The sequence below is a fragment of the Thamnophis elegans genome, chromosome Z (genome assembly GCF_009769535.1).
Source record: "Thamnophis elegans isolate rThaEle1 chromosome Z, rThaEle1.pri, whole genome shotgun sequence".
In the NCBI taxonomy this organism is placed as follows: domain Eukaryota; kingdom Metazoa; phylum Chordata; class Lepidosauria; order Squamata; family Colubridae; genus Thamnophis; species Thamnophis elegans.
This window is the reverse complement of record NC_045558.1, coordinates 91,626,861-91,654,752: the sequence shown is the minus strand read 5'-3', so window position 1 is coordinate 91,654,752 and position 27,892 is coordinate 91,626,861. Positions and strand designations below refer to the sequence as shown.

General features: G+C 38.5%; 2 protein-coding genes across 2 annotated transcripts in view; one reads left to right on the top strand and one right to left on the bottom strand.

The window, feature by feature from the left end:
• Positions 1-328: 328 nt before the first annotated feature.
• Positions 329-21,050, top strand: GRN (granulin precursor). Its single transcript, XM_032235059.1, has 13 exons — positions 329-435; positions 4,377-4,533; positions 4,918-5,064; positions 6,074-6,158; positions 6,756-6,877; positions 7,804-7,942; positions 8,378-8,484; positions 11,686-11,815; positions 13,102-13,199; positions 13,518-13,784; positions 14,815-15,045; positions 18,841-19,083; positions 19,882-21,050. The coding sequence occupies exons 2-13, from the start codon at positions 4,381-4,383 to the stop codon at positions 20,026-20,028; spliced, it is 1,869 nt and encodes a 622-aa protein (XP_032090950.1). The 5' UTR covers positions 329-435; positions 4,377-4,380; the 3' UTR covers positions 20,029-21,050.
• The window catches only part of GJC1 (gap junction protein gamma 1), a 33,318-nt gene continuing 26,130 nt past the window's right edge, over positions 20,705-27,892 (bottom strand). The window contains exon 2 of the mRNA XM_032235060.1: positions 20,705-26,780. Within this exon, the coding sequence (XP_032090951.1) occupies positions 25,580-26,761 (1,182 nt within the window). The 5' untranslated portion in view covers positions 26,762-26,780 and the 3' untranslated portion in view covers positions 20,705-25,579. The remainder of the gene's footprint in view (positions 26,781-27,892) is intronic.

Here is a 27,892-nt window from a genome sequence, read left to right as displayed (position 1 = left end):
TTCCGGGTTGCGCCCCCGGCAGCCGTACAATCAATATAACTAGTTCCGGTGTTTGAATCGAGACCCCTTCACACCCGGGTAAGTCCCTCCTCCCACCTTGTCACGTGCCCCCGAAATCCTATTTGAATCTCGGGAGGGTTTGAGCCTAGGCCAATATGATCTCGTGGTATTTTTGCATTCTATATTAGGCTGGGGAGGTGGGATTAGGGAGAAAGCCAACCAATCCAAAACAAAGAGCTGCGGATGTTTCCCTTTGGCCGCCACGCCCTCCTGGAGGAAAAGGAGCCAATCCCAATTGGAGCAGGGAAAGGCGACAGGTGAAACCTAATTAGAGAGGCGTGGCCTGGCTTGAGACTTAGTTTGCTTGCTTGCGAGATAAGCTGCTGCTGCTGCAGAGGTTTAGTAGCCCCAACGTCGGTATCGCTAGTGCTGAAGGTGAGTTTTCTGGGGCATCGTTTTGGCAGCGTGGAAACGCTCCATGTCCTTTCTGTAGACGACTCCGTTAGTCTATGTTCGGATGCTTATGAGTGTATGATATTGGGGAGAGGGAGACCAAAGTTGGGGGAGTTTTTGCTGCTTGGTTTTGTGGAAGACAAAATTGGGGGGGGGGGATGAATCTGATGGGGCGCTGCCTTTCTATGCTCGCGTTCGTTCAGCATCGCCTTTCTTTGCCCAACCTGTAGTTGATGGGAGGATTGGGGGACAGGAATAACCCTTCGTCATCTCTTTCCGGGTTACCTTAGGGGCAGGATTTGGCTCCTGCAGATGTCAACCCAACCATCCTGCAGGTACTGGCCTGAGGCTAATAATATTAAGAGCCCTCTTCTAAGCTGTTGACTCCTCCTAGAATCACCAGACTGCCAAAAATGACTATTAAAACAATTCTCGTGAGGAGTTAAGTGTGTGATGGGAACCGCCAGGTCCAAGTCTTCTATCCAATGAGATTTCTTTCCTAGTGCTTTTAAGAGGTGCTTTTCCTACCGGATATAATCAAGCAAGTTTGTTGGGTTTGATTATGATTGTGTCAAGCAGTCTGTTGGGTTTGGATGGCTCCAGGGTGTGAGATGCACATGTATATAGCTGGACAGATTTAGACTTTTGTAAGTCTGATTTGGAAATCAGCATTTGGAAATGTTGTGGTTTTTTAATATATAGCTCTGTTTGCAAGTTGCTACATTCACAGGTTCTTCTGAGGTTGATACTGCTGACCCTGGATAAACAAACAGCTTGCAGTCTCCCTGACTTCTCCATTCAACAAAACATGGTGGGAAAGGGTTAGAGCAGAGAGATGATGATGGGGGGTGGAAAGCCTTGTAAGGCATTTCATAAGAGGGGAAGTTAGTATTCCTCAACAGCCCCCAAGGATTTTAGAGCAACAAATGAAGTTTCTGGCTTTTCAAATGAAGTTTTTGTGCCTTGTTTTTCTTTACAATCACTTGATGCCTGCTGAGAATTGTGTGTCTGGCTGGGAAGGAAAATTGATTTAATTATCCCAGAGCACAATTTTTTGTCTCCATTTCTCGCTGGAGATATCTTGCAGAAGTAAATTTCAGTGCTTCAGGTAGTCAAACCTATATACCAGAGTATATGTATGGTATGGTATATGTAGAGTATTTTCATACCAGATGGCAGCTGGAAGAGTCTGGGTTTGGAACAGGCTCCTGTCATGCCTTTCATTTTCAGGATGGAGTTGAGAACTGCATAAGTGAAGAAGGGAAACTCATTGCTCAAATTCACCTGATTTTCAATGAATCTGTAATGGAAAGTGTGAATGACTTTGGGAAAGAGATGCTGCCTAGGAAAGAATTGGACAAGAGAGGCAGGAGAACCAGTGGTTTTGTGAGGTCAGAGAAATAAACTTAGGAAGGATCCACCCTAATGGATCAAGCAGTTAATTGTAGTGCAGGAAATCTGTACTTTCAAACTTGCAAGTTTCTGTTAATATAGTCTTATAATAAAATAGAGATGTATTTCATCTAGTCATGTTTCCTGGAGGACTGACAAAATCTGAACTTCATCACTTTCCTTTTCCCAGCCTTGCTCAAATCGTATGCAACATTCTGTTAAATAATTTCTCTTCTTGCAGTAATTGTTTTTCAGTACAAAATCTCAGTTTTTATTTGTAACCACAAGCTGTATGTATAAAAAAGATTGAGGGCTGAAGGGTTCACAAGCTGTTACATTTCATTTGGCAAACTTAGATTCTTCTCTGGGCCTATTTAATGCCTTGAGAGACAAAAAGGTTTACTTCTGAACAACTACAGTTCTGAGATTGAGGTAGTGAAAAAAGGAAGTTTTCTTATTTACAGACCAAAGGTTATTCAATTTGTGTGGTTTATCAGAAGAGGAAGGACTATGAATTTTGTGTGCATGTGTGATTGAGATTGGAGAATGTTTATATTGTTTGAGAAACTGCATAAACATCTAAACTTTCCAAATAGTCTGTGTGAGAATAAGGGGAGTACATGCTTTTAGCAGTTTTCAACCTCTTACTTGAGGTCAATTTATTTTTTTGTCAAATGATTTTACACTGAAGTGATAATTGCTGTGGAGCAGGGGCTTTGGGATTAGAGCTTGTTAATTATATATATGTATATACATACATACATACATACATACATACACATACATACATACATACATACATTTTAACTAACTTGGAATTCATTTGTGACTATCAAATGGTGCAAGAGAATATGGAAACAAAAAGAAGGAACTGAATAACCAGTGATAATCAGTTCCACTATTCTCACAAGCAGATGTTTCTGAATTGTCACACACTGAGTTCTCCTTGTTTCAGTTTACTGCATCATTCTGATAATGATATTATGTAGCTGATTACTATTCTGTGGGGCAACTCATGTAATGTATTATGAAGCATATAATAAATATGTGAGTAGTACAACTTGGCTTCCTTAATTAATGATTAGGTTGGATTAGGTTGAATCATTTTTTCCAGATCAGATTATACAATGTGATCTGGTGTATATATCAATCTGAATATTGGAGGGGTTTTTTTTGCAAACAGCTAAATAGCTAAAATTTATGAGCTTCTGTTGCAGAGGTTTAATTGGTCCTTTTCTAAGTGACTTCTGCATCAATTGAAAATGCTTAGATGTATAACTTGTAAAGAAAGTAATTTTATGGTTGTAATAATCATAATCAAGAACTTTTTATTGACAATTGATCAGTAAACTAGCTTCAGTTAAATCTAAGGGGAATAGAAAAACTTTGACTTTGTGGTCTTGGATACAGCCCACTCTAGGATGTCAGAAGTGGGTTGCTATTTAAGTATTAAACCTAGGTAGCTAGAATATCAGTTGGTATGATTTGTTTCCTAAGATAAACATTATTATCTATTCATGAAAAATTCTGGGCATAAATGGCACCCTGAAGATTTTAATTTCTTAATCTTCATAAAATATAAGAGGTTCTGGGTGTAATAATAATAATAATTTCAGAATGTTAAATTACTGGAGCTTGGTTACTCTTCCAATCAGCAGGATCCTAGAATACATATATAAGGCTTTGTAGGGAAAGTCAGTAGTGGGATTAAGATATCCCAACCTTCTCCAATCGCACATCTTTAGTTGTCATCTATAGATTACAACTCTCTTGGCTAGAAGAGGATAATTAGAATTATGGTCTCTTACATTGCGGGAACATACAATTGGATGTCGCTGGGTATGGTTTCTTCTAGCGGTGGTGTTGAATCAGTTATGGATTTCATGGGGTATTTATCCATTTCTAGGGAGATATGGTTGAGAGAGAGAGAGAGGGCAAGAGTGCACATAGACGTGTGTGTATATGTATATGTACGCACACATACACGCAGATGAGTTGTACAATGCTTTGAATTACGTTCTAAAAATAGTTTAAAGCATTTGTATGCACAAGAATACCACTGTTTTGGAATGAATCAAAAATGTTATATAGTATTAAAATTGAATCCTTATAAATTACATTAAATGTTCAAATGAATTGCTGTTTTCTTCTAAACATTTTAATTATTTGACTCATTACATGAAAAATGTAATGCTTAAACATTTTCTCTGAAAGGGGAAAAAACCTAATAAAACATTGGCTGTAGTGGTGATATATCTCTTGCTATCAGGTTTTCCTAGGCTTTACAACAAAAGTTCATCCACGTGATCTTACCCTCCCTGTTTTAATGACTGTCACATGAGGTTCTTTTAGCTGATCTTCCTTGTTGAGTCACTAAATAGCTTATAAGTCAGAATTCTGTATTATAAAGGTCATTGGCAGCTCTTAACTTATGAGGAGTGGCTTGGTGAGACTTTTCCTTGGGGAACTGAGTATTTCACAGCAGTGCAGGGCTCTGAAGCACCTCACTTCTTTATTATTCTCCTATCTAGGTTCATGGCTAGGATGTGGGTGCACTTCATAATTTTCCTGTTATTGAGCAGGACAGCCTCTTCTTTGCAATGCCCTGATGGGCAGAAATGTGAAGGATCTTCAACATGTTGCAAGCTCCCTGAAGGAGATAAGTATACCTGCTGTGACCAGCCCCAGGTAGGAGTTTTTGTTATGTTACTCTTCTGCTAAGGATGGGGCAGAAAATGGTTTCCTAAAAAGATAGAAGCATTTCCATTAGCAAAGCTTGTATTGATTACATGAGTAAAACTACATAAGGAAAAAATGCTGATAGAAGAGAACATATGTAGGTCAAAGAGATATATATGCTCTTTCCAAGAACACCAAGTATTTCATTTTTTAAAAAAGTCTGAATATTGCTGTTTTAGTGACTAGCTTTGTTATAGGGCATCCAGCTTCTCTAGAGTTGTTGACACTTCCTGAAATAATACTTCTATATTAGGTTTTGCAACTTGCATAGTATCTTGGGGGATGGGAACAAAGTTGCCTGTCATGTTGTTGCCTCATCTTTTTCATTTACAGTTCACAGGAGCATCTCTTCGCATGTTGCCCCCAGAGAGCAGGAATGAGGTATCTAGTGTTGTGTGCCCTGATGCTAGCACATGTCCAGTGACGCATTCCTGCCAGGTCACCCTGAATTCCACCTTTGCCTGCTGTCCTTGGGAGGAGGTGAGCTTTGGACCTGAAAATAAGATAAGGGCTGGCAAAGATCAGAATACCTTTCTTAATAGAGCTAATTTAACTGCTTTGCCCCATACCTCCTGAGTTATTCTTATCTGCATGCCAACTCTATTTTGTTCTGTACTGAACTGATATGTACCAGATTAAGGGAACAGCGTTTAACTTCCAGTGGCCTTCCAATGTAGAAGATTATAATTAATATTCTTTATAGTCATTGTATCCAATGATCCAGCTATCTGGGAATGTTGGATTTATAGTTCCTAACATCTGGAGATTTATTAGATCAGAGAAGCTAAGATAAATATTCTAATACAAGGATATCTGAGGATCCTGGGTTCCTCAGATACTGTTCAGTCACTGCTTCTTGTATCCCAATTACATTGGGGAGGATAGGTAATAATAGTACACTATCATTTCTAGAGGGCAATATATTTCCCATATCTTTCCTGTTCGGATTTAGTTCCTAGATGAAGGTTAAGTAGAAATGAGAAACTGTGAGGTTGAAATGATTTAGAATTGTATAGATAACTGATGGCTTTGGAAGCTTTTATTTTAACTTCCCAGAATTCCCATGGCATATGGCCATATTAGTTGAAATTCTGGGAATTATAGTTCCAACACATTTAGAAAGTTCCAGGTATGGAGAGAAAGAAATGTGTTGACTAAGAAAACCAACAGGAAGAGAAAGAGGACTGTAGTTCTAGAATCTGAAGGCATACTACTTGCAATCTTAGTAAAAAGCAGAGATAAATTATTACCGAAGGAAGAAAAACCTTCTGAGCACACGTGTGGTGGCTTTATTTACTTCCCTATTCTTAGTACAGCAAACCAAAATAGCACACATATCCTTTGTTTCTTTCCAGCTAGTTCATAATCATATTTGATAATTAGCACATGTGTTTGAGAAGTTAAACTTCAGGACTTGTAACACTCCAGTTTCCAGTTAGATCTTATGCTGTATTTGCTGTACTTTGCCTCTCTTTTATTTCACCTCCAGGCTATCTCTTGTGCTGATGGACATCATTGCTGTCCCCTTGGCACCTACTGCAGCACTGATGGAAGAGTCTGCATGGAAAATGAAGGTATTTGGAGACATGGTGGGACAAATTGGAATCATAGGAACAGTAACAATATTTAGTAATAAAAATAATCTCTCCCAGTTAATTCAAGGAACACAATTCAATGCTTTCTTTGAGGGATATATTTGTTTCACTAGGTTAAACAAATAAAATAGGCTAAATCTTCTTTTTTAATAAAAAGACTAGAATAAGTTATTTTACCAGTTGGACTGAAGCACACAATTTGATACCATATTGAAACCCCCAAAGCCTTAAAAGATGTTTTCTCCAGAGTTGTTGCAAATTCTAATAATAAATGTGATCAATGGATGAAACTGAATATTGTTTGCAGAATAATCCTGCTAAATAGATTTAATTTTAATATAAATTAAGTTAGATTTAAGGCCTAGTTTACTTGGTATATTGGTTCTTCCTGTGTTTATTCTGCCAGGAAGTTTATTTTAAGCTGGTTTTGATTTGAAAACAATGTCATCTTACACAGGAACTTCGTGGCGTAGACAAATCAAGCGCCAGTTATATGCAGAAGAGAGAAAGACTTTAAATTTCCAGGCCTTCAAATTTAAGGTGTCACTTCTAAGTTTTACTTATTTTGCATTCCAGAGTCAACCTCTGCTGTCATAGTCAGGGCTGTTCAATGCCCAGATAGTGAATGGGAATGCCCAGATGACTGCACCTGTTGCTTGATGGCTGATGGATCCTGGGGATGTTGTCCAATGCCAGAGGTATGGGAACTTAGATTTGGGCAAGGGAAGGTATTTTCATGCAGAGGTAAAATCTGGCTCTGATTTTTTTTTTTAAAAAAACAAAGTCCCTGAATTACACTCTCCTGTCCATCAGTCCAGAAATTATTTGGGTTCAGAAACTCTTTGTTTGTACAGCAAGCAAATCCAAATGACTTGCATCACTCTTGATTACCCAGAATTGCATTTATCTTGTGAAGGCTAAATTTCAATGGAACATTCTGTTGCAAGTCTTTTTGGCCTACAAACCAACAAGGTTGAAAGTGGAAGATAATCAGTGACCAAATTCCGGTAACATGAAATTTTGGTACTTTCCTAGGACTGGGAATTGGGAGAATCGTGGTGTTCCTCTCAGAGGCATTCCAGTCCTATTTTTACTTGTTCCTCCTGTCAAGCATGTGCCCCCAAACAAAACATACCAGTCACTTCCTACCATTGATTTATTGTAGGCAATCCTCCCACAGCCCCATCTCCCAAGATCCACGGTCCTTCAAAACGTACCCACTTTTGCATTGCATCATAAAACATCTTATTCTGACGTCTTCACAATTCTGTATTGGCTTTTCTAAAATATAAGAAAGTGTTGGTCAACATTTAGGTTCTTCAGTTTGCTGAAATGTCACCAATATTTTATTTCTCAGTTACATAGTTCATTTGGGGTTTTAATAGGCAGAGGAAGCATTGAATCACATTCTTGAATCACAGTTTCTGCTCAACCAGAGTTCTGAGCAGCTTGTCTCAGAGTCCAACCAAAGGAAAGCTTTTCATTTAGCTAGGCAATTGCAGAGACTAGATGTATTTTTAATAAAACTTTTAAGAGGTGTGTTAGTACAAAACTGTTCATTGAGCACAATAGGAAAAGATAATGGTGGGGATTGATGATGCACTCATCCCCTTCTTTTCCCCAGGCATCCTGCTGTGCAGACAAGATTCACTGCTGTCCCCATGGCGCAACTTGTGATCTAGTTGAGGCACGATGCCTTGAAACTTTTGGGGAACAGCCTCTTTTAAAGAAGTTTCCAGCAAAGAAACGGACCCCGGTGTTAAGTATGGAGTAAAGAAATAGAACTAGGCTTATTGTAACTTTTCTGTTGTTCATCATGAGATTTGCACTTTAATCCAGTGGTCTCCAACCTTTCTGGTATCAGAAATTTTGGAAGAAAAATTTGGAAGAACAGATTGCTAAGGAGGGAATGGCTTCCTGTGCATCCTAGATCATGCACAGGCACACAGAAAGCTTCACTTGCTCTCCCACCACTTGCACAGTCCAGTTCCTAACATACCATGGACCGTGACCGGTCTGCACCCAGGAGTTGGGGACCCCTGCTTCATTATATTTGCTAGGTTGAGTAGGCTGGGTGATGCTTTCTCTTCAGCATTCTATGCTCACCAATGGTGATAGCAATCCATTACATTGTCCATCTTTCCCACAAAGGCTTTTTATTTCACCTTTTGAGAAGATAATCTTTTCTCACCTTGCAGATTTGACTCAAAAAAACACCTGTCTTGGTAATCACTCTTCTTGTCCAGATGCGGCCACTTGCTGCCCGCTCCCAACTAGCGGATATGGTTGTTGCCCTTTACAAAACGTAAGTACAGGGTAGGATTACCCAACTAGCAACTTGGTGTTTTAGAAGGAATTTCCTATGTGTGTCTATTGATATTTGCAGCGCTGGGGAGAGGTGGGGTTAAACAAAAGCAAGACGATAGATGTTAAATTATGTGCAACCACAACCCCTTTTGTATGTGTGCTTACAAAAGGGCAGGGCTTACATCACAGTGCCATTTCTGGTGACAGGCAACTATGCCAGGCTGTGGCACTAGAATACATTTTGGCCAAAGGAGCAAATGGCTAGGAGTGCCAGCATTATTCAGTCAGGATATCTGTCCCTGCTCATAGTGGGAGTGAGAGATATTGGGGGATTCCATGTCCTTAGCTTCCATCCACGCCCTAATGCATCACTGGACTTTTCTTTGAGAAAACTGGAATGGCTCTGTTAGCTAGGTAAATTTTGCTGGATGCCAATTATCTTTCCAGAGTTTCCTTAGTATTGGGATTTGGAAAGCTATGAAATTGATCAGAAGGTAGTCCTTTAGCCAATGAATATTTGATAGCATGACTTAATTAAAGATTTTCTATCTTGTTTATTCTCCCACATCTTTTGCTGGTATCTTAAACGAATTACTATAATGTGCCATGAATTACTTGTTTTCATGGCTATTAGGACGAGTTATGTTGCTCCATTAGAATTACTTTTAGTTGGGGATCTGGTTTTCTCTCTTGGTTTTGTCTCTGCATATTTGGTTCTATCTTCTTTGAATATTGCACGTTATGTTTATATTTTGATGTTTTCAAAGTATTTGCTTCAGTCATTTGCAATATTTTTAGACATTAGGACCCAAGCAATTAAATTTAAGGGTCATTTTAAATGGCCAACATTTTTCAAGTTTTTTGTAGTGTTCTCCACTTTGTTCTTATATAAAATAATTAATCACATACAATTCTGAAATTATTTATTTTTACTTACTGCAATTCTGTAGACTCCACATGAGCTATTAAGAGTAGACTGGCTCCTTCAATCTAAGATGCAGACTCCAGATAAACTTGTTCACCAGAAGGAGACCTAAGTTATAAGCCTAGTAATTAAGTAAGACACACTGTTCTTAATTGAAGAATGATCATGGGTGCTTGGCAGCATATCTTTTTTTTTAATTGAAATTTTTTAAAAAAGTTTTACAAATATATGCCTCCCCTCCCCCCTCCAAACCCAACTCCCCCCCCAATCCCCCCAACCTCCCAGAGCAAATACAGGGTATAAACATTAACATCCATATTCTAAAATAAGCTAACAGACTTTAGCATCATCCCTCACTTGTACTTTAACTCCCTTTTTATAAAGCTAACTTTAAACAAATTGTATCACTCCTTGCTCATTTACTCATAAGCTATCTGGAATTTCGTAGTCCCATATTTATTCTGAATATAGTCAATCCATCTTCATTCCATCTTATATTTCTCATCTGAATGGTCCTTAAAATATGCTGATATTTTAGCCATCTCTGCTAAATTTGTTACTTTTAGTGTCCATTCTTGAATAGTAGGTAATTCTTCCTTCTTCCAGTACTGCGCCACCAATAGTCTTGCTGCCGTTATAAGGTTCAAAATCATATTAGTCTCTATGATTGTACAGTCTGTAATTATACCTAACAGGAATAACTGAGGAGTAAACTTTACCCTCTTTTTAAGAATATTTTGCATAATCCACCATATTTTTATCCAAAATGCTTTAACCTTTTTACAAGTCCACCATATATGGTAATACGTAGCATCAACACTATGACATTTCCAGCATCTAGGTTGTAAATTCGGATACATACAAGCCAATTTTTTAGGATCTAAGTGCCATCTATAAAACATCTTGTAGAAGTTCTCAGATTTGGAGCTTGCATAAATTTTACGTTCCTTACTCATATCTTTTCCCATGTATCCATTGTTATTGATTCTTCAAAATTTTGTGTCCACTTTATCATACAGTCTTTAACTAATTCAGTTTCAGAGTCTATTTCTATCAATATATTATATAACCTTTTTATATGCATTGGACTTTGATCCCTAATTTGTTTTATTAGATTGTCTTCATTCTGTGTGATGCCAATTTTCTGGTCTTTTTTCCATCTGGCCTGTAACTGACCATACTGAAACCATGTTTGAATTACCCTTTCCTCTTTTAATACATTCAGAGATTTTAGCTGTAATATGCCTCTTTCTATAGTGAGAAGCTGTCTATATGTGGTTACATCCTGTTTTTGTTCTATGCTTATATTCTGTATTGGGTGTCTGGGAATTGCCCACATGGGTATCTTGTCATTTAATTTATATTGATATTTTTTCGCGAACACACAATAGAGCATTCCTTAAAATATGAGTTTTAAAAGTCTTATCCACCTTTTTATCATATATCAAATAAGCGTGCCAACCATATACCAAATCATATCCTTCAATGTTCAGTATTCTATCCTCCATTGAGTTGATCCAGTCACTAATTATTGATAAAACTACTGCTTCATAGTATAATTTTAAATTTGGCATTTTCAAACTTCCTCTCTCACGTACATCTTGCATTATTTTAAGTTTTATTCTTGGTTTCTTCTCTGCACAGACAAATTTATTAATACCCTTCTGCCATTCTACCAAATTTGCATCTTTTTTGAGTATTGGTATCATTTGAAAAAGAAATAAAAACTTAGGCAAAACATTCATTTTTACTGCTGCTATCCTTCCCAACAAAGACAGTTGTAGTTTTTCCCATTTTTTCATCTCTACCTGTATTCTATGCCATAATGGTTCGTAATTGTACTTATATAATTTCCCATTTGAGGTTGTAATATAAACTCCTAAATATTTAACCTTTTTTACTATCTCACATCCTATTATTCTTTCTAATTCTTCTCTTTGATTTGTGTTCATATTTTTAACTAACATCTTTGTTTTGCCTAGATTTATTTTAAATCCAGATACTTGACCATATTAATTAATCATATTCATTAAGGCCTTAGTAGATTTCCCTGGTTGGGTTAAAGTTACTACCAAGTCGTCGCAAATGCTTGTAATCTGTATTCGTGATGTCTAATCTTAATTCCCTGTAAGTCATCTGACCCCTGTATTTTATTCAGCGATAAGGGCAGCATGTCTTAAGGTTTTTTTTCCCTTTGTCCAAGTTTGGTAGGTGCAGGCAGTTATTGTTATCTGACATTTGTGATCTCAGCTTTTTCTTTCCTTTTCTCACTAGGCTGTGTGCTGCAGTGACCACGTTCACTGTTGTCCACAGGGCACCCAGTGTGATCTGAAGCATTCCATATGCACCATGATGCCCGAGGGATCATGGCCCATCACTCACCTCACTGCAGGCCTCCAGACAGGTGAGGTGATTAAGTGCTGTGCCAGGTCACTGGCCAAAAGGAAGTGTCCTATGTAAAATAAGGGTGCCAGAAGAAGCTTCATGCGGTTAGAGAGGAAAGCCAATTTTTAAAAGAAAATTGAATGCTAATCTCTTGGGAAGAAAAGGCATGAGGCTTTTTGGAATAAGGAGAAAAGCAGCCTAAGGCACTGAGAAGAGTAGGGGTTTTTTGTTTAAAATAAAAATCTTTCCCATATGTTTTGCATGCTGGACTAATTTCTATTTTAAATGATGGTGGATTGGGTAGTGAGTAGGGATTTTTCTCAGTTCAGTGCTCAAAGCAGCTGCTCCATTTCACCATATGGTAGGGCCCTAGTGGCTCATTTGGGAAACCATCGAGGGAAACAATGCTGAACAAGATGGCTGGTAGATCTAATTCAGGAAGCAGATTTTTATGGCATGATTCTTCCTCCACAGGTGCAAAAAACTGTATAAAATATGGCGTGAGGGGCGGAATCTTGTTTTCTGAGAAAATATGTATGCTTTCTTCCAAAGGAATTTAACAGCTTTAAAGCAGGGGTCCCCAAACGTAGCAATTTTAAGACTTGTGGACTTCAACTCCCAGAATATGCTGGCTGGAGAATTCTGGGAGTTGAAGTCCGCAAGTTTTAAATTTGCTAAGTTTGAAGACCTCTGCTTTAAAGATTGCAGACCTTTCCTGTTCTGAGCAGTGTCTATGGAAATAACGGAAACTGGAAACATTGTTCATTAAGACGTAATGTGCAAGAGACTAGGATGCCTATGACTTACCCAATTTCTTGTTTCTGTTCTGCACTTCCTAGCAGAAGGAGAATAATTTTTGCATTAGCATTAAATAAATCAAAATAAGCAGATTTGAGACACTTTATAGTACTTTTTCACATTCTGTAGAAATCAAGTTAACTGAGAAACTCATAGCTATAAACTGATTATGAGTGCAGATGTATATGTTGATGTTAAGACCACCTCTCATTTTCTTTCCCCAAATTGAGCACTTAGGGTAGGTCCCGCCCCCCCTTATAGGTTCCAGGAGTTATCTTAATTGTTCATTGCATTCCTTCTTTCCATATGCATATATTCTAGATTTTGTGGAGGAATTGCTGGGTTATCATTCACAAAACCCAAAACCTTGATTGACAATTTTAGAAGTTACAATATAGCCAATCTGGAAAGTACTAAATTGGGGAAAGCAGGTCTATCAGTTGCTTAAGGAGATAGTGTGGAGAAGGCTTTGTGTTCTTTGAACATAACAACTTTGTCATCTTGTAGCTCGTGACGTTCAATGTGATGATGAATATTCATGCCCAGATGGAAATACTTGCTGCAGGACACTCTCAGGTTCTTGGGGGTGCTGCCCAATAGAGGAGGTAAGAGGAACTATTTTTGTCAGAAGACATGGCTAATTAACCTGGAAACTTGATGGGCGCCATACTTGGGGTGGTGGTAGGAAGAGATCTTTGGTCTTAGAGGAACTGAGCATATACTCTGCAGATCGGCAATATCAGCTCTTATCCTGGTATTTGCTATTTGAAAGTATCCTTCAGAGAAGACTTCAAAAAACATATAACAGTTGGAATTGGGACAACTGGCCAGATGGGTATTCAGTAAAACACATACACCACACCCTCCTACCTCCTAGGGGCAAAGAATTCCATGATGGTCTGATTATCTTTTGTCTTTCCCAGGCCATATGCTGCCTAGATCATATCCATTGTTGTCCAAAGGGTTACACGTGCAACTTGTCAGAAGGCACCTGCCTGAAAGATGGCCAAAGGATTCCTTTGGTACCCAAAATGGACAAAAGCTCCACAACAGCCTCAGAAATAGATTCAAGCTCTACAGCATCTTCCATAGGTCAAATAGTCCAGTGTGATCCCTTCACAGCTTGCCAGGATGGCCAGACTTGTTGTCGCCTTGCAACAGGTGCTTGGGGATGCTGCCCATTCCCACAGGTGAGAAGAGACCTAAGTGTATTTAATGCTATTGTGGGGAACACAGGAAATGTGAAATTGCTTTGTTTCCTGTCAGGAGCTTTCTAGTATTTGCATAGTTACGTAAATAGATGCAAGAAAGGAAAGGGTGATATTGAGTCTGGTCTATGAGCGAAGAAAAAAAGGGAACTAATCTTGGTTAAGTGCTGTTTTCTCAGGTTCTGTCAGTTCAGTCCGCCTCTCATTTCTCACTTAGATTGCTCATAGTTGGGACCCCTTGAGGTGTGCACAAAAATTGTAATTCCTTCTTAAATTATATGCATCTCAGTTGCTAGGCTTTTCAGGATGTTCCTGTGTTAAAAGTTTGAGGGGGAAGATCTTGGAAAAGAGAAGGGGGTTTATTTTTGTTTACTTACACTTTCTGTATGATTTGTTTCTGCAGAACTGCAGCGGAGTTGTTGACTCCAATATTGCCCAGTTATGGTTTCGCAACTACTCACCTGAGAGGCTTAGGTCTATTAAAAAGTCAGGCAATTTTTGCATAGCCAAGAGCAACATTTTTTAAAACCTAGCATTATGGGGAACCAAAGGTTTCTGAGATTGTGCAGTAAAATCAGCAGTGGGGCATATTTAAGTCCTTTCTTTGATGTGGTTTGAGATCTGGAGGCAGAAGGGGAACTAATACAAAAGCAAATTTACCAATTTTAGCCCTTTAAAAAGAACAAAAACTAACACTGGCAATTTGATGTGGCAGCTTTATGGGAGGCCAAATCAGCAATTTCACATGGGCTTCAAGTTCTTCATTCTTTGTTTCACAGGAAAGGCTCTAGGAAAGAAAAAGGTCTGTCTTAACTTGTGCTTTTCCACATTCTTCGGCTTCTTGTAGTTGGACAGCAAGAAATGGGGTATCATCAGTTTGAGCCTCCAATCAGAAATGGTTTTCAGATGAAGTTGAGGGAAGTTTGATTTACTTCAGGGTAGGAATTCCTTCTGGTCTAGTAGGCCACTGATGACTTTCAACCCTTGATGTGACCTTCCTCTCTCCTGCCAGGCCACTTGCTGCCGGGATCAGATTCACTGCTGCCCCAGTGGTTACATCTGTAATTCAGCAGGCACTTGCGTAAAAGATGGAGAGCGTATGCCTTGGGTGGAGAAGACAACAGCGATTGTTGGCAACTTCCCTTCAAGCAGGGATGTGAAGTGTGATGACCGGTTTAGCTGTGCAGATGGACAAACATGCTGCATGCGTTTAGGAGCCTGGGCATGCTGCCCCCTCTTTCAGGTAAATTGAGGATTTCAAAGCAGGATAAACAGTTTTCCTTCTTGGATAAATGGTTGGTTTATTCAATCACCCATGGAGTCTCATAGGAAGAATATACTTGCATACATTACCTTTGGGGCATTTGGGACAGCCTGACAACAGGCCATTCTACTGGAAGATCTACCATGAGTGGCTGAAGTGAAAGCCTTTTATTGGCGAATTAGTCAATCTTCCCCAATCTGATACCTTCCATGTGTTTTGCAAGATAACTTCCATCCCCCACTTCTAAAGACATCGGAGCTTGCTGATGGGATTTTGATAGTTGATCTTAGAAGCCCAGGTTTCTCTCCAGTCAGTAGGTGGTGATGGAAATCACATTCAAAATATGGTACAAGAAAGAACTTTTACCATGAGAACAGTGGTGATATATGTTGTTTGTTTAGGAAAGCTGGCACATTTAACAGCCACAGTTAGAACTGGCAACTCTGTCGCTAAGGAATTCAGTTGCTAAGTGAAACATCACATGACCCTGAAAGGCGTACAATGTTACTTACCATCTGTTCATTAAGCAAGTCATCACAGATCATTATGCAAGGCACTGAATATTTGTGATGTGCAATTTTACTGCCAGCTTCTCCATTGGCTCTGCTTGTCAGAAGCCTGATATGCAATGCACAAGTAGCAATCAAGTGACTGTGGGATGCAACAGTGGGTAAATATGAGGACTAGCTATAAAGTTACTTTTTCAGTGCTGTCATAAACAGATGTCAAGTGAGATCTACTTATAGTATTTTTCTTTCATAGAACAATTTCAACAATAATGTTTGGCTTTTTGGATCATCAGCTATTTCTTTCTCATAGGCAGTTTGTTGCAAAGACCAAGCATATTGTTGTCCTCATAGTTACACCTGTGACGTAGAACACAGTTTCTGCATCAAAGGTGGGGGCCTTCCCAGGGGATCTTGGTGACTCCCATTCTGGTGAGGCAGGAGACAGTGGTGAAACGTGATAACTTCAGCAGCTGCAAAGATAAGGAGACCTGCTGCAAAATGGCCTCTGGCAACTGGGGTTGTTGTCCTTTTCCAAAAGTAAGTCGGCTTCAGAAAGCTCGGCGACGAAGCCTTGATGTGAAAAGGCATGATTAATGCAAGACCAGACTCTTGTGACGATCAATTAAAAAGTATAAATATGAAAGATTGATGCTACTACTATATATGCTAGCAGAGGTCAATATTTCCAGCGCTGGGTGGTCACACACATTTGTAGGTTCTCCCAGTGAACTTTAGCAGGGTTCCTGGGAGGTAGGAGAATATAACACCACCTTTTCTCTCAGCAGCCATGCTGTTGCCTTTAGCAGCAACTGCCCTCCACCAATAATCAGTCTGTTTTCCATAGCTCATCTGAGCAATGCAAAAAGTGAAGAAGTCTCCCAAGCAGTTTTTCAGGGTGCAAAAACTGTGGCCAAGCAATAAAAGATGCCCATCTTTGTCTGAGAAGAGTTGTGTTGTGCTAGCTGGAAATGATGGGACTTCTTGGCCATCACATACAAAAGCCAATAATTTGGGGAAAGCTGGAAGAGTCAGCTGGATAAGAATCGGGGTAGCTATTATAAATCTACTACTAAATTTATCTCACCTTCTAAGGGCAAGATGAAAACAAACTAAAATATCTGCTAATGCAGGTATTGATGGTGTTCCTTTCACAACCCTTATGCCGTTGTTCTGTCCCCACTATACGTTAGTCTGTATGCAGCTCAACATGCAGCTAAAAAACCCCTATCCTCCAATAAAACAGACCATGTGCATAGAACTGGATGCTTTATTGAAAGAACAGGGTGTGGTAAAACGGGGGGAAATAATAATACATATACATACATACATAATGTATACAGAGTAGATACATACAGAATACATACAGAACCAAATACAAGATAGACAGTATTGAGTTATTGCTGAAGATAACAATTAATAAATACAAGTAATCTAAATCTCACCAGCGATGCTCTGTGTGTGGGATGTGGGTTTGTCCTTGGATGACCATGTGCCACAGATTTAAGTTGGATTCTTCTTTGTGCTTCTGGCGCTTCCAAATGCTAAAGGAAAATGGAGACTGGCTTGCCAGCGTGCATTTGTTTCGAGAGTACAGGCTGCTGGATAAAGGGATTGGGTCAGCTTCAAACAATATAACTGGTATTTGTCCCTCTGACCTAGAGAACAACAGTATATAAAGTTCATATATTGGGGCATGATACCTGCCCTTTTTCCTTTGCAGATATTTAGCTAATCTATTATGGCAATTTAACAAGGCAGGAAAATGTTTTGTAAAGACTACATTAAATAATTTGAATCTTTGTAGAGAGAGGCATCTGAAACCAAGTCTAACTCACCAGATTAGGACTAACACCTTTCTGTCTGTTTCTTTTAACCAGCCTTTTAAAAAAAAAATGCAGTATTACTGAGCAATCTCATGCAGGTTCTTTTCATGGCACCTTTGGATTCTATTTAGCTTGGCTTTTTTTCTCAACCTCCTGTCTTTCCTGCAGGTGGTCTGCAGCTCAGACCATTTGCATTGCTGCCCCAATGGGTCTATTTTTGATCCAGCCACAGGCAGCTGTGAAGAAGCAAAACACTCTGCCTTGGGCTCCTAAACTGTTGCCAGCTGCCCAATGTGAGTGCATGCATAATTTCCCACTTCTTTCCTGTTCAGGTGCCATTTTATGTGTGGAAATGATACTATGCCTACTCCCCCAAAAACCTACGTGACCTGTTAATCAGGGCAAACTGTATGTTGTTATTATCACACTTTTAAAAATACATAAGGCATTGAAGATGCTGAATTCTCCTGCCTTTTGTTTTCTCCACAACCTGCGAGGTGAGGTAGGCTGAGAGTGATGGCCTTGTCACCCAATCAGCATTTGTGCCCGAGGGAGGCTTAGAAATCATAAGTTTCCTAAGTTCTGGGCCAGCATCTTAACATTACCACAGCAGCAAGAACAAAGGAAGAAACGGAGCCTTTACAAGAAAGAGAAGAAATGATTGTTTACACAATTGGAATTGGATTTCTGCAGAATGCAGTCCCATCTACTGCCTAGGGTGGGTCCATGAAGAAGGACATTGGGGGAGATGGTCTCTAAAAAAGCCAAAATGGTAGCCATAATTTTAAAAGGGGTGGCGTTTTAGTCATGTGATCATAGTCCCTATCTTGTCTTTTTTTTAATCTCAGAAACACTGCTGGAAAAGGCTGTGCCCTTCCTATAGTTTGTTTTTATAGGCACAGGGAGGTACGAGATGTTGAAGTTTCAATCCTTTGCTGGATCTTTACAGGCTTGAAAGTTAACGAAAAGAAATTCCAGTATTTGCATCGGGCTGCCCGGCAAGAGCTTCCATACTTACTCCCATACTTGCCATTAATTTAATCCCCTACGGTTCTAAATGTGCCCTTTCACATGTGCCCTGTTATTGTTGTGAATTAAGCCTGGAGGCAAAGCTAAGACTTTCCTTATTATCAAAACAAGCACTATATCTGGAGACTCACAGAGCATCTCCTTGAGAGAAGTGTCATCTATGAGCCATTCAGAGCTTGAGGTTATTCTGTTTTTTTCTATCTAATTCATATCTTAATTCAGACATTTTAAATTTAACAAGGAAATAGGAAAAAGAAGGAATAAAGGGGTGTTTCTGTCTTTTGGACAAAGGTTTCTTTGAAGCAAAATAGAGCCCTGATAAAATTAGTTCTATTTAGTTCCCTTAAAATTTTCCACCATAAGGTGTATTTTTATCTCAAGCCAAACAATACCTCCTTTCTTGCTTTCTACAGGCCGTTTGCTGTGAGGATCACCAACATTGCTGCCCCTCTGGCTATACCTGCAATGTGGCAGCCCAGTCTTGTGAGAAAAGGCAGTGGCCAGGCCTTGTTGATGCTGCAGGGGACCTGCTGACTTCATCACAAACTGCTGTCTCCAGTCAGGATGTCTTGTGCGGTGAAAAGCACTACTGCCACACGGGCCAGACCTGCTGCAAGGCCAGGAGTGGTGACTGGGCCTGCTGCCCATATGAAAAGGTTAGTGCCAGTTGTTGTTATTATTTATTAAATTTATATTGCTGCCTATTCGCCCATGGTGACTCAAGGCAGCTTACATAATTTAAAACCACATTAAAAAAATAATAAAACTAATAAAAGAATCAGATAAATGAATGTAATAAAATCACTCCCCCCCTTCCCCCTCCCTAACGGGTCAGGTAGATGTCACCGGCAAAAGACGTTCTGTCAGATAACTTGGTCCCAAGCCATGAAGGGTTTAAAGGTGACAACAAACACCTTGAATTGCATCTGGAATCAAATCGGCAGACAATGCAGCTCCCGCAGGAGAGGTAATACATGTGCACACCGGGGTCTGCACAAATCATGTGGGCCGCTGCATTTTGCACCAAATGGAGCTTCCAGATGCTCTTCAAAGGCAGCCCCATTGCAATAGTCAAGAAGGGAAGTAACTAAAGCATGAGTGACTGTGAGTAGGGATTGTTGGTCCAGGAAAGGGCATAACTGACACACAACCCACAGTTGTGCAAATGCTCACCTGGCCACGACCGTCACCTGCTCTTCAAAGACTACTGAAAAAGAAAGAATTCTTCAGAAGCTGAAGAACCTACTGTTGCTGTGATATAATGTAAGCCCCTGCATTACACATAAATTGTAGATGCATGATTTAAAGCTATTTTTGTCTTTAATTATTAAATATTTTTCCAGATCCTCCTTCCTCAGCTTGTAAATTTATTGAAAACCATGTTAAGAATTTTGAGCGATTTTCTTGTTTCTTCATTAAGGATTCCTTTCATTACCTCCTCTTCTATTTCATAGGGAACCTGCTGTCGTGATCGGCGCCACTGCTGTCCTTCTGGTTTCTATTGTTCCCTGTTTGGATATCATTGCTACAGAAAGTCCCCTCTCCGTTGGGACACTGGCACCATCTCCCCACATTCTATTGAAGCCCATGTTCTGCTCTGAAGTGCCTTTTTTGGGTGGATTTGCTTGAGGCCTTGAGTTAAAGTGAGCTGTTTCAGGAAGAGTGGTATAAGGTGGTGAATGAACCAGGGCCACTTTTGCCAAATTGCTATTCAGATCCTAAGGGATGCCTTCTATTCTACATTTGTCACCACTCTAGGCCATCTTCACTTATATTAAGTCAACCTCTTTACTTCTACATTTCTTTTTCCCCCCTTTCCATCCATGATTCACTGCCCTGTCCAAAGTCATGAAGGGTATAACCTGTAATCTGAAAAAGGTGCCATCCTGGGCTTCTGCTCTGAAGGTTTCATGGGTGCAAAGACTGTCTTTGCCTCAGTCATTCCTTAACCTTGAAAGAGAAGGGCGTTTCAATGCACTTTCCAAAAAAGAAAAATAGATTGGCAGATGATTTTGCCACATTGCCCCTTCCAGCCTTGTCCCACCTCGCCCTATCCTCTTCCCACATGGCCTAGTGTATTGCTCTGAATGGCATCACCTGGATTTCTGAAGAGCAAAAGTATCTTTTTTTCTGATAGTGTTTGCAAAATACAGAGATGCTAATTGTCCAAATGAACCACTGCAGGTGTTGAGTCACTTTTGTTTAAAGAAGAGCTGCCCAGCCCACCCTTTCATGAGATATAATAGCAATTTCTTCTTAAGATCTTACTTTGTAGTAGCCCCCCTTCCCTTTTTTAGAAAGGCTTAGCATTTCTGCAAAGAGATGCAAGCTTGCTTCTCAGACAAGTAATAGACATTTGTTTTGCTTCAGTTGATATGTGGATTTTGGCACCTGAGCAGTTAGGAGGGAAGATGGTTGTCTTTTATTATCTAGGTGTGTTCTGTCCTGTGATTTCCTCTCCTCCCCCCCCCCCCATGCAGAAGGAGCACATTGATGCTGCTCCCCCACCCTTTATCTTTTTTTAAAATAAGAAACTTCAACTTACAAGTGACAGGTGTTCTCTGTTATCAGACCTGGATGCTATGGTTGTATGAAAAAATCAAATAAAATTTGATCAAAGTAATGTTGCAATTTTATATTCTTAATTCTACTTGTTAACAAACGTACAGAAAGTTACATGAGAGGGTTTTCCACATGGTTTCTCACTCATGGATTTGGTTAATGGAAAGTTTTTAAGTATTTTGGTTTTTTCACCTGACTTTGAGAGCAGGGGAAAGAATTCGATCTCTCTACTTTTACCCAGTATCTTCTGGGATCTAAGTTTTGTTCTTCCTTATAGGAACAGTTATCCTACAAAACGTTTTGTTGACCCCCCTCCCCCTTGGCGTGCAAAGGGCAGATTGCAACAATGCAAAAGTAGTATATCCTAAAAATACACCAAAAGAGATTGTATATCTGATCATCAAAAGGGTGAAAATGTATTTGATCTATTCTTGCAGCCATTCCAATAATTTTGAATGCACAAACATTCTATTGTACTTTTCATTTCTACAATGCATTATTGGAGAGTTTGGGGAAAGTTTATTAAGTGAACTAAATAAAGGCAAACCTCATTCTATCTAATGCTGATGTCTGAAAACAGTAATGGGAAAATATTTTCCCATTGCTTCATCTTCAAAGCTACTCATCTGTTGCTAAAATTGCTTGAAAACCTTGATTTTATTATTTGGACATGGGGGGTGGGGTTTGTCACTCAATCCATTCACTTTGCTTGTCTAAAAAGGATCTGAGATAATTAGAATTCTGTTATCACCTGATATTTTATCCAGGGGGGGGGGAATCTGAAGTCATGCAGACAACATTTTATTACCATATGATCTTTCATTTCCACAAACCTTGTTAGTATGCCACCCATCTTTCAGTGCAAGAAGAAACATGCATACACATGAAATTATGGGTGCAACTATTAATAAACCTTTTGTATCCAAAATAGGCTGCATTTTATTCAAGGCAAAGTTCAGAATAAAGCTTATGAACTAATTTTTCTCCTTTTCTTTTATAGCACCAGCCAAACATTTGATTATTAACTTTGTTACTTGATTAAATTCAATTGAGCAAATGAATAAAGGTTCCAGAAAATATTTATTTGGTAATTTTTTTCAGCTTCTCACTAAATGTAGTTTTGTATTCATTCTTGAAAAGCTGAGTATTTCCTGCTGGTATTCATAAATGCACATTATTTCTACATCCTGCATTCAAAGTACCAGTATCTCTGTTAAAAATTGCAAAATTTGGTACAGTACTTTTCTGGTGTAGCGGTCCTAGAATGGCAAATCAATGCTATATGTTTAAAACAACCTTTTTTATAAGTCTACTCATCCATCAAAGACTCTCTTTTAAGAAAACTAGCTATTTTGCTACTTCTAGAAGAAGCCATGTGCTTTCAAAGTATTGGCTCAACTATTCACTATTTTTACCCTCTGTCTTATGCATTTAAAGTGGAAAGACAGCAAACACCCCATTTTTAAAAATGATGCTGAAATTCTACAAAACAGAATCTCTCCAAATGTATTGGATTACAATCCTATTGGTTACATTCAGTATGATTAATGAGGAGGATTATGGGGGTACCATTTTAGAAATGGAAGTGCCAGTTTATCTAGCCTTCCCTTTCTACAATAAATAAAACACATATTTAGTTTTCTCTGTCCTTACTGCCCTTGCCAATAAGATGCCACCAAAGGCAATATACATTGCCTTCTATATATAAACAAAGCTGAATATTAAATCTTGGCTGATTTTTTTTTCAGTAAAACAAAAATTAAATATGCACCTAGCCCCCGAATTTGGAGTAATAAGAAAAGCAGCTTGGGAGAAATTTACATCATTTAATTAGAATAATCTCTGCTAAATACCAACACTGAAGTAATTTCAAAACAACATTTTCTTAAATAATTTTTGGAATACAGATTTTTCAATAGTAGAAAACATGACTGTTCTTATTCAAAACTCACATTTCTCTGATATGTTAAATTTGATCAACTTTGAGAGGAAAAAGGATACTATTTATATATTAAGAAAAAATTCACACTAAGCGGGAGAATATGGAATAAAAATAAGATGACTGAAATGTAAAATAGAAATATGGTGTAAAATGTATATACATAATAGAAGATGTAAAGGGAGTGTGGGGGACCAGAACAACACTTTGTTCTTAAAAGTTAAACTATGTAACAAAAAAACCTCTCACATTTCTCAATTCAATTTTTTCAAGTTAGATAGAGCAGCATGTTGGTATTCATTTATATCTAGGCCTTTTAAAATATTGCACAAAACCAATTTCTTGTATTTATTTTGTACATTGACAATAAAGGCTATACTAAAAAAACTTGGGATTCTTCTAAATGAGGGAGGCTTTGTGTGTGGTGGATGGAATAGTCGAGGCAGATGTATCCTGAATAATTTGAACATCACACAAAAAAGATGCCTCTGTCCAATTTTGAAAAAAAAACCCGTCCTTCCTCACATTGCCTATCCTGTTTGTTAAGTATCCCCAACCATTATCTATTTGAAGCAGCTCCATTTGCTACCAAAAATGGGTTGAATGCATCTAAATTTGGACACAACCCCATTTTCTACTTAAATAGCTATTAGATTACTGTAAAGCCAATTTATTCAGTGAGTGTATCACAGCAGTAAAAAAAATGGCAAGCACTTGGGATAGTGTAATTGCTACCCATTATTTTTAATTCAGATTTTACTATAGCTTGAATGAAGTAAAATACAGAAAGCCATTTTCTAATGAGCATGTATTGCATTAAATCCAAACTGTTTTACCAAATTTTGCAAATATTGTCAGCTCATCAGCATAATAAATAAAACCACAACCAAATAATGAGCAAACTCAAAAAGCTAATAACTAGTTGTTTTGTCTTCTTATTAGGAAAGAAGTAAAATTTCCAGTTTGCTGTATGGAGCCGAAACTCTCCTTCAAATGATCTATGTATTTAATTAGAACAGCCTGCAGTTTCACAAGATTAAAATTATAGCTCCCAAGTAGCTTCCTGTTATTTTTTTGCAAGCAATATATTAATAGCAGGACAGGAATTTAAAAGATCAAGGAGGAAGACTGACCTTGGACACTGCTAAAATAAATAGATTTGTTAAAGTACTTTTTTCCCCATCATTTCAAATTCACAATCCCTCACTCCTTCTCACAATAAAGAATTTCTGGAAAAACCATGTTGTACATCACATATCTTTAAAGTAACATTTCCCACTTCAAAACAAAGGCAAGTATTTTTAATTCTGTTTATATTTCCCTTAAATCAAGATGATGTTTTCCCACCATTTGAATATTGGTTCACGTTTCAAGAAAGCAGGCCTTTCTTTGTCTCAACAATAATGCAACTTGTTTATCTTTTTTCTAAACTTTAAATTGTTTGCAGGATGAAGAGGTGATGAAGTCATCCCTAAATCAGGGATAGGCAATCTACATTTTTAGACTATAATTCCAACCAATGGAGGTCAGTAATATGGGGGATGCAGTATAAATTATCTAGAGAAGTGAGGTCTAACCTTTTCGGCACAGGGTGCCAAAAGCGCACACGTGCACACCCATAATGCAATGTGTGTGTGCCCCCCAGTGCATGCATGTGACACCCTAACATGTGCCCCACACATGCACAAACAAATTTGCATCTCTGGCATGTGCCCCCAGCCCTGCCTAGCAGAGACCTAAAAACCAGCTGGCTGGTGGGAGGCATGCGCGCATGTGCGACGGAGCTAGGCTGGGGCAATGGCTTGCATGCCCGCAGAGGGGGCTCTATGTGCCATCTATGACACATGTGCCATAGGTTCGCCATCAGAATATACCCAATTGCTTTCCCTACTTTGTTATATCAAATATATGTTTTAAATTAACTATCAGGTACATGAAGTTTTATTTTCACAGTGGTTGAACTCTTACTTTTTTTTATTCAGAAAATATTGTCAATTCCAGGCACTTTTTTCTCGGAAGACTCTTAAACTGAATGTAAGGTTATATTCTAGAAACAGCCAGTCTGAAATTCATTTTTTTTGGTTCACTCATATTCAAGAATATTCACTACAGGAAAAAAAATCTGACTACATCTGAAGACATATTTCACTAACCTGGTGTTTAATTTATTTGGCTGGGACAAGAATGCAGAAGGGGTTACATCTGTTCATGACAGTCATCCAGAATTATCTGTTCCATAATTCAAAATAAATCAGCCATCTCTATGAAATGTGAGAAAAATGCTTTAGAAAAATGTTGAAAATTCTTATTTGATTCCTTTTAATATAAAATGTATAACTGAGATATCCAATATACAAATACAAAAATGTGCATAATAAAAAGGTACCATAATACTGTACATACAGTGTAAACCGTTTTAACAAAAATAATTAAAAAAATCCCTGGGACGTCTGCAGATCTGGAAGAAATATGAATACGTTTGTGAGCATAGCTACTTTTCTCTTCTTTTGCACAGTACCATTTAGCAGCACGAAATATCTCTGAACTTTAGCAAGTCCAATTATTTTTTACTAGAAATTATTTCGCACCCAATTTGCTAGGTATGATATGCTACAACAAAAAAGGTAGCATTTCCTGTCAAGTGAACAGCATCAAATCCAAACAGAGGTTTTCCCATCCCCTGATTTACTACTGCCACTGCTTTTGTTCGAGCTGCCTCTGGGCTTCTTCTCCTTGGAACAGGATGGATTATTCTGATTATTATATGCATGGATGGCAAGATCTAAGCGTTCCTGAGCTACTTTGATTTCTCGCTGGATGTTCTCCAGTTCAGTGGGAATGTTCTCCTCGTTGCTGCCATATTGTTGTTCTTGGGCAATATTGGCTTTATTCTGCTTATGTGCTATTTTGGCATTAGACAATTCTGTGTACTGTATCTGCTCAGGTTTCATGGCAATATTGTATCCTGGAGGAGCTGATGGGGTATTCCAAATAAAAGGATAATGATAGGTTCCTGAATCTTCTAGCTCCTTCCGCTTGTTGTTCAATGTGTCCCGAATGGTGCCAAATCCCAAGTGAAGCATTTCCCAGATGTTTAGAAGTAAACACAGACCACTCACACCATACATGATGAGCAGGAATATGGTTTTTTCTGTGGGTCTTGAAATGAAACAGTCAATAGTATGGGGACACGGATTTCTGCTACAAATGAACGCTGGACTGACTTCAAATCCGTAGAGTAAGTACTGGCCTATCAGGAAGCCAATTTCAAACATAGTTCTACTCAGCAGTTGAAAGATGTAAATCTTCATAAGCCCATCTTCTCGGATTCGCCTCCGACCATCATGCTTTATTTTTGCGATGGATGGATTTTGCTTGTTCTCTCGTTCACTATCTACCTCAATCTCTGGATACATCATTGGATCTTCCTCGTTATCATCTTCTGCTTCTTCTAAACCTCGGTGTTGTTTCCAACGCATTTGAAGAGGTTTGCTTCGTAACTTCCTTTCTATTTCGCCATGTTCCACTATCCGAGCTATTTTGTGAGCAGCATAGCCTAAGTACATTACTGAGGGAGTAGAGACTAGGATGATTTGAAATACCCAAAACCTCACATGAGAGAGTGGGGCAAAAGCATCATAGCACACATTTTCACAACCTGGCTGTTCTGTATTGCAAACAAACTTGCTTTGTTCATCATAATAGATGGATTCCCCTCCCACAGCAGTGAGAACAATGCGGAATACAATCAGCACAGTCAGCCAGATCTTCCCCACAAATGTGGAATGATTGTGGATCTCCTCAAGTAGACGGGTCAAGAAACTCCAACTCATTGTGGTCAAAGATGTTTACCTAAGAACAAGGGAAGGGAACAGAGAAGGTTTTAAATATATTCTTTTCAACAAAGGAAAAATATGCCGGCATTGAATACGAACAATAATGATTTTACAATTTTCTAAATTTGCATCCTGTTTTATCTTGAAATAAATGAGATAAGTTCTAAAAATGATTCCATTTAATATTTATTAAGATTTTATATTGACATGATTTATTTCTACTTTTGTTAATTTGAACTTGCCCAAGCCAGAACATATTTATTATAAATGTTCCATCATATCAAAAGCCCCAAATTCAATCATGTGACTGTGGAGGGGGATGATAGCTGTCAAAACCTCAAATCCAGGTCGCAAGTACACTTTTTGGGATCCATTGGTAACTTCAAGCAGTTGCTAAGTCACTGGTCATAAGTTGAAAACTATCTGTAATATTCAGTTTCCAACAAAGGCCAGACAACCTAGTAGTACATTTTAAAATATGTTTCCACTGTTCAATGTTATATGTATATTTTCCCTGAATTTTCCTGAATAAAATATACATTCTAAAATTCTATGTAAAGTTTATATTTTAACTGAATAATACTTATTCCATTTTCATTATCTAATTCAGGCTTCCTAAACCTTTTGCCATCATGCCTCTTTTCAGTGTAATTTTAATATACACACTTCCTCTAAAAATTCAAACATAAAATAAATACAATGAACAATGAAAAGAATACAGCCAAACCTGGAGGAAAAGGGATAATAACAATATGCAACCTAAAAGATTTTTCACGCATCCTCTTTGACTCTGTCTGCACTTTCCCAAGGGAGGCAACTCAGTTTTAGAAACTTTGATCTAATTGATGCATTTCCTGAAGAAAGTACGCATTCTAACTACAATGAACTTGAATTGTAACAGTTTAAAGGCATGCTTGCCTTCAGCACGTATGTTGATAATTTAAACAATTCTCCCTTACATCTAAAGTATGACATTGCACTTTCATCCCATTTTCTTAACCTGAATATGAAACTTAAATGAGAACGGCAGTGCTAGAATTTTCTTTAAGCTGCGACAAGAGTGAAATCTGTTTAAAATCAACATAAAATAAGCAAATATGTATGTGTCACATAAAGAGCAGAAAGAAA